Genomic DNA, 11,932 nt, shown 5'->3' on the forward strand with positions numbered 1-11,932 from the left:
CAATACCAGCACAAAACCAAAAATAAATCAGAGCAAAAAACCCATGAAGCTGTGGTTTAATGTGAATTTAGAACCGCATTTTAGGACACAACATCGTCAAGTAAGTAACTTTAACGAATGTTAGAGTATTCACTGTAGTTGTCCGCTAATAAAAAGATAGTTTTATCAGTCATTGTTTTGCGGTTACTACAGTTCAGTGGATCAGGAGGCGCTGGCTGTGTGACTGAGTGGAGGCGGGCCTAATTTGCATGTTCATAGATCCGCGTATATTAAATGAGGCAAGGGTGTAGAGTTACATTCAAGCTATTTTAAGGCATGAGAAAATTATTTTCACAAGAAAAAACATTTAAATATGTAATTTTGATGATCAAAGATAAGTTTTAAGGGATAAAATATTTGACTACAGGGGGACTTTAACATTTAATGAATAATATTTCAAGTAAGTAAAATGTAAAATTATGTGTATTAAAAAATAAATATATAAATAAAACATTTTTTTATATTATTAAGTATTAAAAATATTTTTTAATTGTTTTTATATTATTAAAAATATTTTTAAAAAATATAAAAAATTGTGTGTATTAAAAGATAAATATATAAATAACACTTATTATTTATATATTTATCTTTTAAAAACGTTTAAATTATTTTTAAAAATATAAAAAATACGCATTAAAAAATAAATATATTTTTTTATTATTAAAAATATTTTTAAATTCTTTAAAAAATTATGTGTATTAAAAAATAAATATATAAATGACACATTTTTTATTTATTAAAATGTTTGAATTGTTTTATTTATAATTTTTTATTTATTATTAAAAATGTTTGAATTGTTTTGAAATATATAAAATTATGTGTATAAAAAAATGTATTTATAAATAACACTTATTATTTTATTTAATTATTAAAAACGTTTAAATTGTTTTAAAAAATATAAAAAATATGTATTAAAAATAAATATATATTTTTATTATTAAAAATATTTTTAAATTGTTTTAAAAATTATGTGTATTAAAAAATAAATATATAAATAACACATTATTTTTTATTTATTAAAATGTTTGAATTGTTGTTGAAAAATATATAAAATTATGTGTTTTTAAAAAAATTATTTATAAATAACATCTTTTTTAATTATTAAAAATGTTTAAATTGTTTTTAAAAATATAAAAAATACGTATTAAAAATAAATATATTTTTCTATTATTAAAAATATTTTTAAATTGTTTTAAAAATATATATAAATAACACGTATTATTTTTGATTTGTTTAATTATTAAAACTGTATTAAAAATATGTATAGTTACAAAAAAATTTTTTTATATTTTTTTTGTTTGTTTGTTTTTTATTAAAAAATACAAAAATAGCCAGAAATAAAACAGTCACACCTGAAGAATGACTGAAACGTGCTTCTCTCCAGCTCTCCATTTTCTGCAGGAGTCGCAGCTCAGGAGGTTATCTGCTTTGTGAGTCTGTGCAGAACAACTGATTCATTAACAAACACACAGAGCTGTTCTTGTGACTCGTGAACCAGAGTTGGCCAGTTTGATTCATTTCAGTGACTCTTTTACGACTCTTCTCCAGTTCAGATCAGTGTGTGCTGATTGTAAAGCGGCCTGGAGCTTTTGGAAAGCCACTAAATCTTATTATTCTTCATTACATATAGAAACGACTTACACTGTCCTCACTGCTGCACGCCACGACACGCTTGAGTTTGATTTCAGGCATGCTCCTCAAATTAAACTCTTGCTTCTGGTCTCAGAAAACCTGAAAGCACTGCACATCAAAGGCATATCATGTGAAAACAGTGAAAATCATCATAATATGTACATGAAAGCCTGCATAACACCTATGAGCTATAAAAAAAGCATTTTCATGACTTCACCCACGACATTTCCACTCGTTTGTGATTGCTGGATAAGAGTTTTACACAAAAAACAAGCTTAAAAAGATTCTGATTCAGACTGATTCACTAGTGAGTCGTTTAGTTCGAACTGCGAATCGACTCAAATGAACGATTCGGTCACAAATCAGACACCGCATCGCGGCAACATGACAGGTTTGATTCTTTTACTCAAATACTTGACATAAATGCAAACTATCTGAGTATTAACGGATCGACATCAAAGTAAATAACTATAATAAAGGCTTCATCGCACTGAGCGCTGCTGTTAGCGAACAATACAGCGCTCATTAAAGCGGCAGAAACCGCGCTGGAGTCATTCAGACTCGACTGCATTAAACCAAGAACACTGTACCGAGGTCCGGAGCTCAGAAAGCGCTTTATATGCGTGTTATTGTAGTCTGTGAGATGCTCCCTCTCGATCCACAACACGTGACGTCACTTCCGCCCGCCGCCGGAACACGCTAGACTGCAGAATAAAAGTCCTTTCACTCGCACAAACACAGAATCGATGGAAGTCATCAGAAGTCTCAGAAGAAAGAGGCATACAACTTTTTTTTAATTTCATTATTTATTTTATTTTATTTCTTTTTATGTACTATTTATGTCATATTGTATTTATGTATTATTATATAAAGTCAGTCGCTAGTAATGTTCCAGGTACCTTTTCTTTGCAAAAAAAAGATTTAGGATTTATGAGATTAGTTCAATAATTTCAGCAAAGCTTGTCACTTCATTAAAAACAAATGTCTTCAGCTGAGAGCCCTGTTAAAATACATCTAAAAACTGTCAATAATAAATTTTTTTGCATACATAACAAACAATATTGTAAAAGTAACGTGCCTTTCGTGAATCTCAGATTGCATTTTGTTAGTTAACACATCAAATTAAAACTAAAACCACCAAAAAAACATTACTAATATATATTTTTTTATTGAGACTAAATTAAAATGAGAAATGTTGCCTTGGCAAGAAGCTGAAAAAAAGATTTTATATTTTATTTCAGTTAATGTTTCTTTTATTTTGTATTGTTTTAGTTTCGGTTTCAGTTTTAGTAAATTATAATAACCCTGATAAACATTATATATATACAGTATATACAGTATATATATGCATAACAACCATGAACTTTTTTTAAGAACACCTCATTTTAATTTAGTTTAACTTAGAGTAGTAAAATAACTAAAACTGAAACCGAAATGAATAAAAAACTATACAGACATAAAAACCATAAAAATAAAAAAAGCAACAAAAAAACACTACAATTTACTAAATCTCACTAAAATGAAAATAAACATGGAAGATATTAAAATAAAAAATAATTAGAAATTATAATAAAAACTACAATAGCATTTCAATGATAATAGAATAAAAACTAAAACAAACAATAACTGGAAATAAATGTTAGTAAAATGGAATCAAATAAAATATGAAAAAACTCACACGCATCACTGCATCTTGAGATGCCAAACACAGAGTTTATTTCTTTATTTCTGGAGGCGAGCTGAAGCAGGAGTAACAGCACACAGTGAAGATGCACACAGTCTGAGCTCACAGGACCTCCACATAGACGGCCGTGTCGGAGTCAGCAGTGACGGGGGTCTGCGCTCGCTGGCGTCTCGCTCCTCGTCTCTGTCTCTTGTGCATCTGGAACACAGACAAACAAGATTTTAGGAATACATTTTCCAAAAAAAAAAAATTCAAAACAAACAAACAAAAATACAAATACAAAATCAAAAAAAATATATAATAATATATTTTTTTAAATACTAATACAATAATAAAAAATGTATTGTATTTATGTATTATTATATAAAGTCAGTCGCTAGTAATGTTCCAGGTACCTTTTCTTTGCAAAAAAAAGATTTAGGATTTATGAGATTAGTTCAATAATTTCAGCAAAGCTTGTCACTTCATTAAAAACAAATGTCTTCAGCTGAGAGCCCTGTTAAAATACATCTAAAAACTGTCAATAATAAATTTTTTTGCATACATAACAAACAATATTGTAAAAGTAACGTGCCTTTCGTGAATCTCAGATTGCATTTTGTTAGTTAACACATCAAATTAAAACTAAAACCACCAAAAAAACATTACTAATATATATGTTTTTATTGAGACTAAATTAAAATGAGAAATGTTGCCTTGGCAAGAAGCTGAAAAAAAGATTTTATATTTTATTTCAGTTAATGTTTCTTTTATTTTGTATTGTTTTAGTTTCGGTTTCAGTTTTAGTAAATTATAATAACCCTGATAAACATTATATATATACAGTATATACAGTATATATATGCATAACAACCATGAACTTTTTTTAAGAACACCTCATTTTAATTTAGTTTAACTTAGAGTAGTAAAATAACTAAAACTGAAACCGAAATGAATAAAAAACTATACAGACATAAAAACCATAAAAATAAAAAAAGCAACAAAAAAACACTACAATTTACTAAATCTCACTAAAATGAAAATAAACATGGAAGATATTAAAATAAAAAATAATTAGAAATTATAATAAAAACTACAATAGCATTTCAATGATAATAGAATAAAAACTAAAACAAACAATAACTGGAAATAAATGTTAGTAAAATGGAATCAAATAAAATATGAAAAAACTCACACGCATCACTGCATCTTGAGATGCCAAACACAGAGTTTATTTCTTTATTTCTGGAGGCGAGCTGAAGCAGGAGTAACAGCACACAGTGAAGATGCACACAGTCTGAGCTCACAGGACCTCCACATAGACGGCCGTGTCGGAGTCAGCAGTGACGGGGGTCTGCGCTCGCTGGCGTCTCGCTCCTCGTCTCTGTCTCTTGTGCATCTGGAACACAGACAAACAAGATTTTAGGAATACGTTTTCCAAAAAAAAAAAATTCAAAACAAACAAACAAAAATACAAATACAAAATCAAAAAATATATATAATAATATATTTTTTTAAATACTAATACAATAATAAAAAATGTAAAAATAACACATTTAAATGAAATAACACATTTAGAATAAAATTCTAAATAAAATAAATAAATTAAAATAAAAATTAAAAAAATAAAATTTAACATTTAAAAATTTTTACAAATATATAAAATTAAAAATTATTACATATTTAAATGGAAATGACTTCCACATAACATTATTTTTATAATTCAGGGTTTTAATAAATGTTTATTTTGGACCTTTAGGAAGAACGAACGAATGAATGAATGAATGAACAAATGAATGAACGAAGGAATGAACGAACGAACGAACGAAATGAACGAATGAATGAACCAAGGAATGAATGAACGAAGGAATGAATGAATGAATGAATGAACGAAGGAATGAATGAATGAAGGAATGAACGAAGGAATGAATGAATGAACAAATGAATGAACGAAGGAATGAATGAACGAACAAATGAATGAAGGAATGAATGAATGAATGAAGGAATGAAGGAATGAATGAATTAATGAATGAACGAATGAATGAACGAACAAATGAATGAAGGAATGAATGAATGAATTAATGAACGAATGAATGAATGAAGGAATGAATGAATGAACAAAGGAATGAATGAATGAAGGAATGAACGAAGGAATGAATGAATGAATGAATGAACGAACGAATGAATGAATGAATGAATGAACGAATGAACGAAGGAATGAATGAATGAAGGAATGAAGGAATGAATGAATGAACGAATGAATGAATGAAGGAATGAATGAATGAAGGAATGAACGAAGGAATGAATGAATGAATGAACAAACGAATGAATGAATGAATGAAGGAATGAATGAACGAAGGAATGAATGAAGGAATGAACGAAGGAATGAAGGAATGAATGAACAAACAAATGAATGAATGAATGAATGAATGAATGAACGAATGAATGAACGAAGGAATGAATGAATGAAGGAATGAACGAAGGAATGAATGAATGAATGAACGAACGAATGAATGAAGGAATGAATGAACGAAGGAATGAATGAATGAATGAACGAACAAATGAATAAAGGAATGAATGAATGAATGAATGAACGAAGGAATGAATGAATGAAGGAATGAAGGAATGAATGAATTAATGAATGAACGAATGAATGAACGAACAAATGAATGAAGGAATGAATGAATTAATTAATGAACGAATTAATGAATGAAGGAATGAATGAATGAACGAAGGAATGAATGAATGAAGGAATGAACGAAGGAATGAATGAATGAAGGAATGAATGAAGGAATGAATGAATTAATGAATGAATGAACGAAGGAATGAATGAATGAAGGAATGAACGAAGGAATGAATGAATGAACAAATGAATGAACGAAGGAATGAATGAACGAACAAATGAATGAAGGAATGAATGAATTAATGAATGAATAAATGAATGAACGAATGAATGAACGAAGGAATGAATGAACGAAGGAATGAATGAATGAATGAATGAACGAACGAATGAATGAATGAATGAATGAATGAACGAATGAATGAACGAAGGAATGAATGAACGAAGGAATGAATGAATGAATGAATGAACGAACGAATGAATGAATGAATGAATGAATGAACGAATGAATGAACGAAGGAATGAATGAACGAAGGAATGAATGAATGAATGAATGAACGAACGAATGAATGAATGAATGAATGAATGAACGAATGAATGAACGAAGGAATGAATGAACGAAGGAATGAATGAATGAATGAATGAACGAACGAATGAATGAATGAATGAATGAATGAACGAATGAATGAACGAAGGAATGAATGAACGAAGGAATGAATGAATGAATGAATGAACGAACGAATGAATGAATGAATGAATGAATGAACGAATGAATGAACGAAGGAATGAATGAACGAAGGAATGAATGAATGAATGAATGAACGAACGAATGAATGAATGAATGAATGAATGAACGAATGAATGAACGAACGAACAAACAAATTAATAAGTGAATGAAGGCATGAAGGAATGAACGAAGGAACGAATGAATGAATGAACGAACAAATGAAGAAATGAATGAATGAAGGCATGAAGAAATGAATGAATGAAGGCATGAAGAAATGAACGAAAGAACGAATGAATGAAGGAATGAATTAATGAATGTACGAACAAATGAATGAATGAATGAATTAATGAATGAACAAACGAATGAAGGAATGAATGAAGGAATGAAGGAATGAATGAATGAATTAATAAAGGAATGAACGAAGGAATGAATGAATGAAGGAATGAATTAATGAACGAACGAACGTAGGAATGAAAGAATTAATGAATGAATGAATGAAGGAACGAATGAACGAACGAACGAGCGAACAAACGAACGAATGAATGAATGAACAAACTAATTAATAAATGAATGATTAAATAAATAAATTTGATAATCCAAAATTCAAAACTTCAAAAATTCAAAACAAACAAACCCCCCCCCCAAAAAAAATTCTACATTAAAAAGTACAAAGTAAAACATTTAAAATTTCTGACAAATGTAACAAATTTGACTTCAAATATGACTATGAGTCTTGTACTGCACCTGTTTGCTCCGTACGAAGAGCGGAGTGCAGTTCTGATAGACGAGCTGGTAGCTGCCGTTGCTGTAGACGTTTGTGACTTCACTGCAGTTAATGTAGAGCGGCATGCGCTCCTGACAGACTCCCAGAAGCTCGGGACGGACGGCTGGAGGCCTGTAGGCCATGACACGTCTCCTTCACAACGAGAAGCCAGCTCAGACGATATCACACTGACAGTCAGACGAGATGAACACATGAGTGCGGAGCATCTTACCTTCGGATTGTCCTGCAGCAGCAGAAAAACAGCAGCAGAAACAGCAGCAGAAGCAGAAGCACAGCACCTGCTGTCGGGATTACGGTCCATATCAGACCACCTGCAGAAAAACACAACACCTTCAGCATTATAACACATCTTACAGTATCATAACACCAGACGGAACATGCAAAAACTGTTTTAAATGGTATTTAAATATTTAAATATTTACGTAAATATTGCAACTTATATTTATAATAAAATGTAATAAAAATAATTACATAAAATAATTATAAATAATTAAAGATTAAATTGGAATATGCAAACCTTTTTGAAAAATAGTAATTCAAAACTTTAACAATTATGTAGACCTTATAAATTATATTAATAATATTTAATTAAAACATTTAGATAATAAAACATTATAAATAATTAAAATAAAGAAATTGGGATATGCTAACTTTTTTGCAACTAGTAATTAAATATTTAAACATTTATGTAAATATTATAAATTATATTTCTAATAATAATAATAATAATAGTTAATTGTAAATAATTAAAATGATCAAATTTGAATATGCAAATTTTCTTTAAATATTTAAAAATTTATGTAAATATTATAAATTATATTCATTATAATAATAATAGTTAACTGTAAATGATCAAATTTGAATATGCTAATTTTAAATATTTAAACATTTATGTAACTATTATAAATTATATTTCTAATAATAATAATAATAATAATAGTTAATTAATTAATTATATCAAATAATTACAAATAATTAAAATAATCAAACTGGTATATGCAAACTTTTTCTTTAAATATTTAAACATTTATGTAAATATGATCAATTATATTTACAATAATAATAACAATAATAGTTAATTGTGAATAATTAAAATGATCAAATTGGAATATGCAAACCTTTTCTTTAAATATTTAAACATTTATGTAAATATTATAAATGAATGTTATAAATATTATAAATGATAAAAGTACGAGCAGATGGGTTTGAATAACTGGCAGCGTATCGTACCCTCGTGAGGCTCATACAGCAGGAGCGAGTGGTTTCCCAGAGCACTGACAGCGTGACACTCCACCGGCAGCGACGCGTCTGAGATCCCGCGGAGCGTCGCCATCACGATGTGGTTGTCATAAGAAGATGAGGTGTTAAACCTGTCAGACAGGTGAGTCCCGTTCACACTCCAGGTGATGGCGGCACGAGGGTTCGAGTCCACGACACAAGAGCAGGACAGCAGCGTCCCGTCCCAGTCACAGGACGAGCGGGACACAATCACCGGAGCGTCTGCAGAGACGCAGAATCATGAGAATATGAGACCACAAAACAGCACAATCAATCAATCAATCAATCAATCAATCAATCAACCAACTAGGGCTGCACGATAAATCGCATGCAATATTTTTTGCGCAGCTCGTCAGTGAACAACGGCTCTGTGTAGTTAATGCTGCTCCATGTGAAAGCCCGCAGGTGATGGAGATTTACCGCTGATTACAGAACCGGCTTTACTGATAAGATCCATTAAATATCGCATGCGATTTATCATGCAGCCCTACAACCAACCAATCAATCAATCAATCAATCAATCAATCAACCAATCAATCAAACAATCAACCAACCAACCAACCAACCAATCAACCAATCAATCAATCAATCAATCAAAAAGGCACTGGGGTATTTGAGACCCCAAAAGAGACATGATGGTTGAATTAAAACTAACATGACATGGAACATCTGAAAGCATAATAATTTTAAGCTACAGTATAATCCTACAGTAGCTGCACACAAATGTATAAGACGTGTCTCTGCATGCTCACCTTTAATCATACAGTGTCATTCATTCATTTCATAAAGATCCTGCAGGCTAACTGAATTTGTGCCACCCTTTTGATTATTTTTGGCCAATTTGGAGCAGATATTAAGCAAATGAACACTTGATTCACTTCATCACACCAGCCATTTAAGATCATTTAAGATCAGGATTAATAGTTCTCAATGGAGGCTGAGATCTCATCTTACATTAGCTCTGACCCTTCAAAAAGTCCTTATCTACAGCAAGCCATTCTTATATGGCTGCAACTTTCAATGGATCTCAAAGTAATAAAAAAGTGCAACTTTAACTTTCCAAGCATACATTTAACTTAGAATTCTGAAAGCGCATAGCTGATGAAATCATCACGGTTTGAGTCCTCTCTTCATTGAATTTAAATAGCACCTGAGCACGCTAACACATATTGTGGTTGGAAGGAAACCGGTAGCGAAGTGTTGACTCGTGTGGGGACAAATTTGGTAATTTGCATGTTCTGTTGGGCAAACAGCGCGTGAACGCTACACTTTTGATTCATTATAGATGAACCACAAGCAGCACAACACAGTTAAGCCTTTGTGCAGGATGCTGCTGCTCTGGTTTCAGTATTAAAGCTGTGTGCTGGAAAAAGCCACCCCAGTTCCAGTTACCCTGCACTCTACTGAAGTCTTTATCTCCCCTGTCAATACACCTGTACTCTGTCCCACTTGCTAATGGAGGCCTAAATAGGAGTTAGTGTCAAATGACAGTAAAAGTTGAAAACTATATTTGTTTTCGCATGTATCAGCACATGTATAAGCACAGCTTTAGGGGCAGTTTCTTTGAACAGCCTTGTGAGTGAAATGTGCAACTGCAATACATTTCTCTGCCAGCAGGGGTGCACTAAGGCTTTCTCACGGATGAGAAAGTGACGTGACGTGACATTAGTGCTCTGCATTTATCCCATCCACACACACACACAGCAGTGAACACACACACCATGAGCACACCTGGAGCAGTGGGCAGCACCCGGGGAGCAGTTGAGCAGGTTCGGTGCCCTTGCTCAAGGGCACCTTAGTCGTGGTATTGAAGGTGGGAGACAGCGCTGTATATTCCTGCCGGTACGAGACTCGAACCCGCAACCTTGTGTTACGAGTCCGACGCTCTAACCATTAGGCCACAAATTCCCCCCTGTCAACGAGTCAACCCTGTCCATCACAACTAATAATAACTGTAAGTTAAATGGTGGCAGCAACAAGCATATGTTTACCAGCATGACTGGAAGTAACATGAATTTAAATAAATAAAATAAATACTAAGTTGCAAATCTCTCAATTCACCAATAAAAACACGGGCACCTACTCTCTGTCCCATACTGAGACCAGCTTAAATGGTCAGTCTCTTTATTTCAGAATTAAAAATTCTAAAGTCTGCTGCTTTGCTAAATTATTCTGTTGATTGGATCACTTTTACATCTTTTTATATTTCACCCTTCAACTCAAAGTTCCCTTTGTCTGTCTAATGTTAAAGCTGGAAAAATAAATATATTTAAAAAAAAATCATACTCTAATGATTTGTTTCTCCCTTAAATGGTGGAAACTAATTCACTCATAACCTCTGTGAAACTTGCACAGTTATTTCATTGTTTCAGCATGTTTTTTTCTTCTTCTCACAACGGCGGCACTAAAAAAGATGTCAACATCACATTTTTCTGTCCCCGGACTTAAGAGTGCCAACCGGTGTTTCCTGAGCTTGGCCAGAAGTTGGGTCCTAACAGATGGTGGGCATTATGGACAGGCAATGGAAATTCTACCTATATTTTCTTATGTTTATTCCCAATCAATCAATCAATCAATCAAACAATCAATCAACCAACCAACCAACCAATCAATCAATCAATCAATCAATCAATCAATCAATCAATCAATCAATCAATCAAACAATCAATCAACCAATCAATCAATCAATCAAACAATCAATCAATCAACCAACCAACCAATCAACCAACCAACCAACCAATCAATCAATCAATCAATCAATCAAACAATCAATCAATCAAACAATCAATCAATCAATCAAACAATCAAACAATCAATCAACCAATCAATCAAACAATCAATCAAACAATCAATCAACCAACCAACCAATCAATCAATCAATCAATCAATCAATCAATCAATCAATCAATCAATCAATCAATCAATCAATCAATCAATCAATCAATCAATCAATCAATCAATCAATCAATCAAACAATCAACCAACCAACCAACCAATCAATCAATCAATCAATCAATCAATGAATCAACCAACCAACCAACCAACGAATCAACCAACCAACCAATCAATCAATCAATCAATCAACCAACCAACCAACGAATCAACCAACCAATCAATCAATCAATCAATCAATCAATGAATCAACCAACCAACCAACGAATCAACCAACCAATCAATCAATCAATCAAT

The 11,932-nt window shown here is 31.6% G+C and overlaps 2 protein-coding genes across 3 annotated transcripts in view; both read right to left on the reverse strand.

The window, feature by feature from the left end:
- Positions 1–2,233, reverse strand: part of LOC107601957 (DNA repair protein XRCC1-like) — a 41,305-nt gene extending 39,072 nt beyond the window's left edge. The window contains exons 1-2 of the mRNA XM_016294329.1: positions 1,681–2,233; positions 1,392–1,475 (exon numbers count right to left, since the gene is read on the reverse strand). Coding sequence (XP_016149815.1) covers positions 1,392–1,475; positions 1,681–1,731 — 135 coding nt within the window. The 5' untranslated portion in view covers positions 1,732–2,233. The remainder of the gene's footprint in view (positions 1–1,391; positions 1,476–1,680) is intronic.
- Positions 2,234–4,532: 2,299 nt separating this feature from the next.
- Positions 4,533–11,932, reverse strand: part of LOC107601976 (myelin-associated glycoprotein) — a 15,733-nt gene continuing 8,333 nt past the window's right edge. Inside the window, exons 5-8 of one of the 2 annotated variants that reach the window (XM_016294350.1) lie at positions 8,696–8,965; positions 7,677–7,776; positions 7,426–7,576; positions 4,533–4,733 (exon numbers count right to left, since the gene is read on the reverse strand). In XM_016294350.1, coding sequence (XP_016149836.1) covers positions 4,638–4,733; positions 7,426–7,576; positions 7,677–7,776; positions 8,696–8,965 — 617 coding nt within the window. In that variant the 3' untranslated portion in view covers positions 4,533–4,637. Of the gene's footprint in view, positions 4,734–7,425; positions 7,598–7,676; positions 7,777–8,695; positions 8,966–11,932 lie in introns of both variants that reach the window. The other variant, XM_016294349.1, reaches the window with a different exon arrangement.

Source organism: Sinocyclocheilus grahami, unplaced genomic scaffold (assembly GCF_001515645.1).
Source record: "Sinocyclocheilus grahami isolate Dianchi unplaced genomic scaffold, SAMN03320097.WGS_v1.1 scaffold316.1, whole genome shotgun sequence".
Taxonomy (NCBI): Eukaryota; Metazoa; Chordata; class Actinopteri; order Cypriniformes; family Cyprinidae; genus Sinocyclocheilus; species Sinocyclocheilus grahami.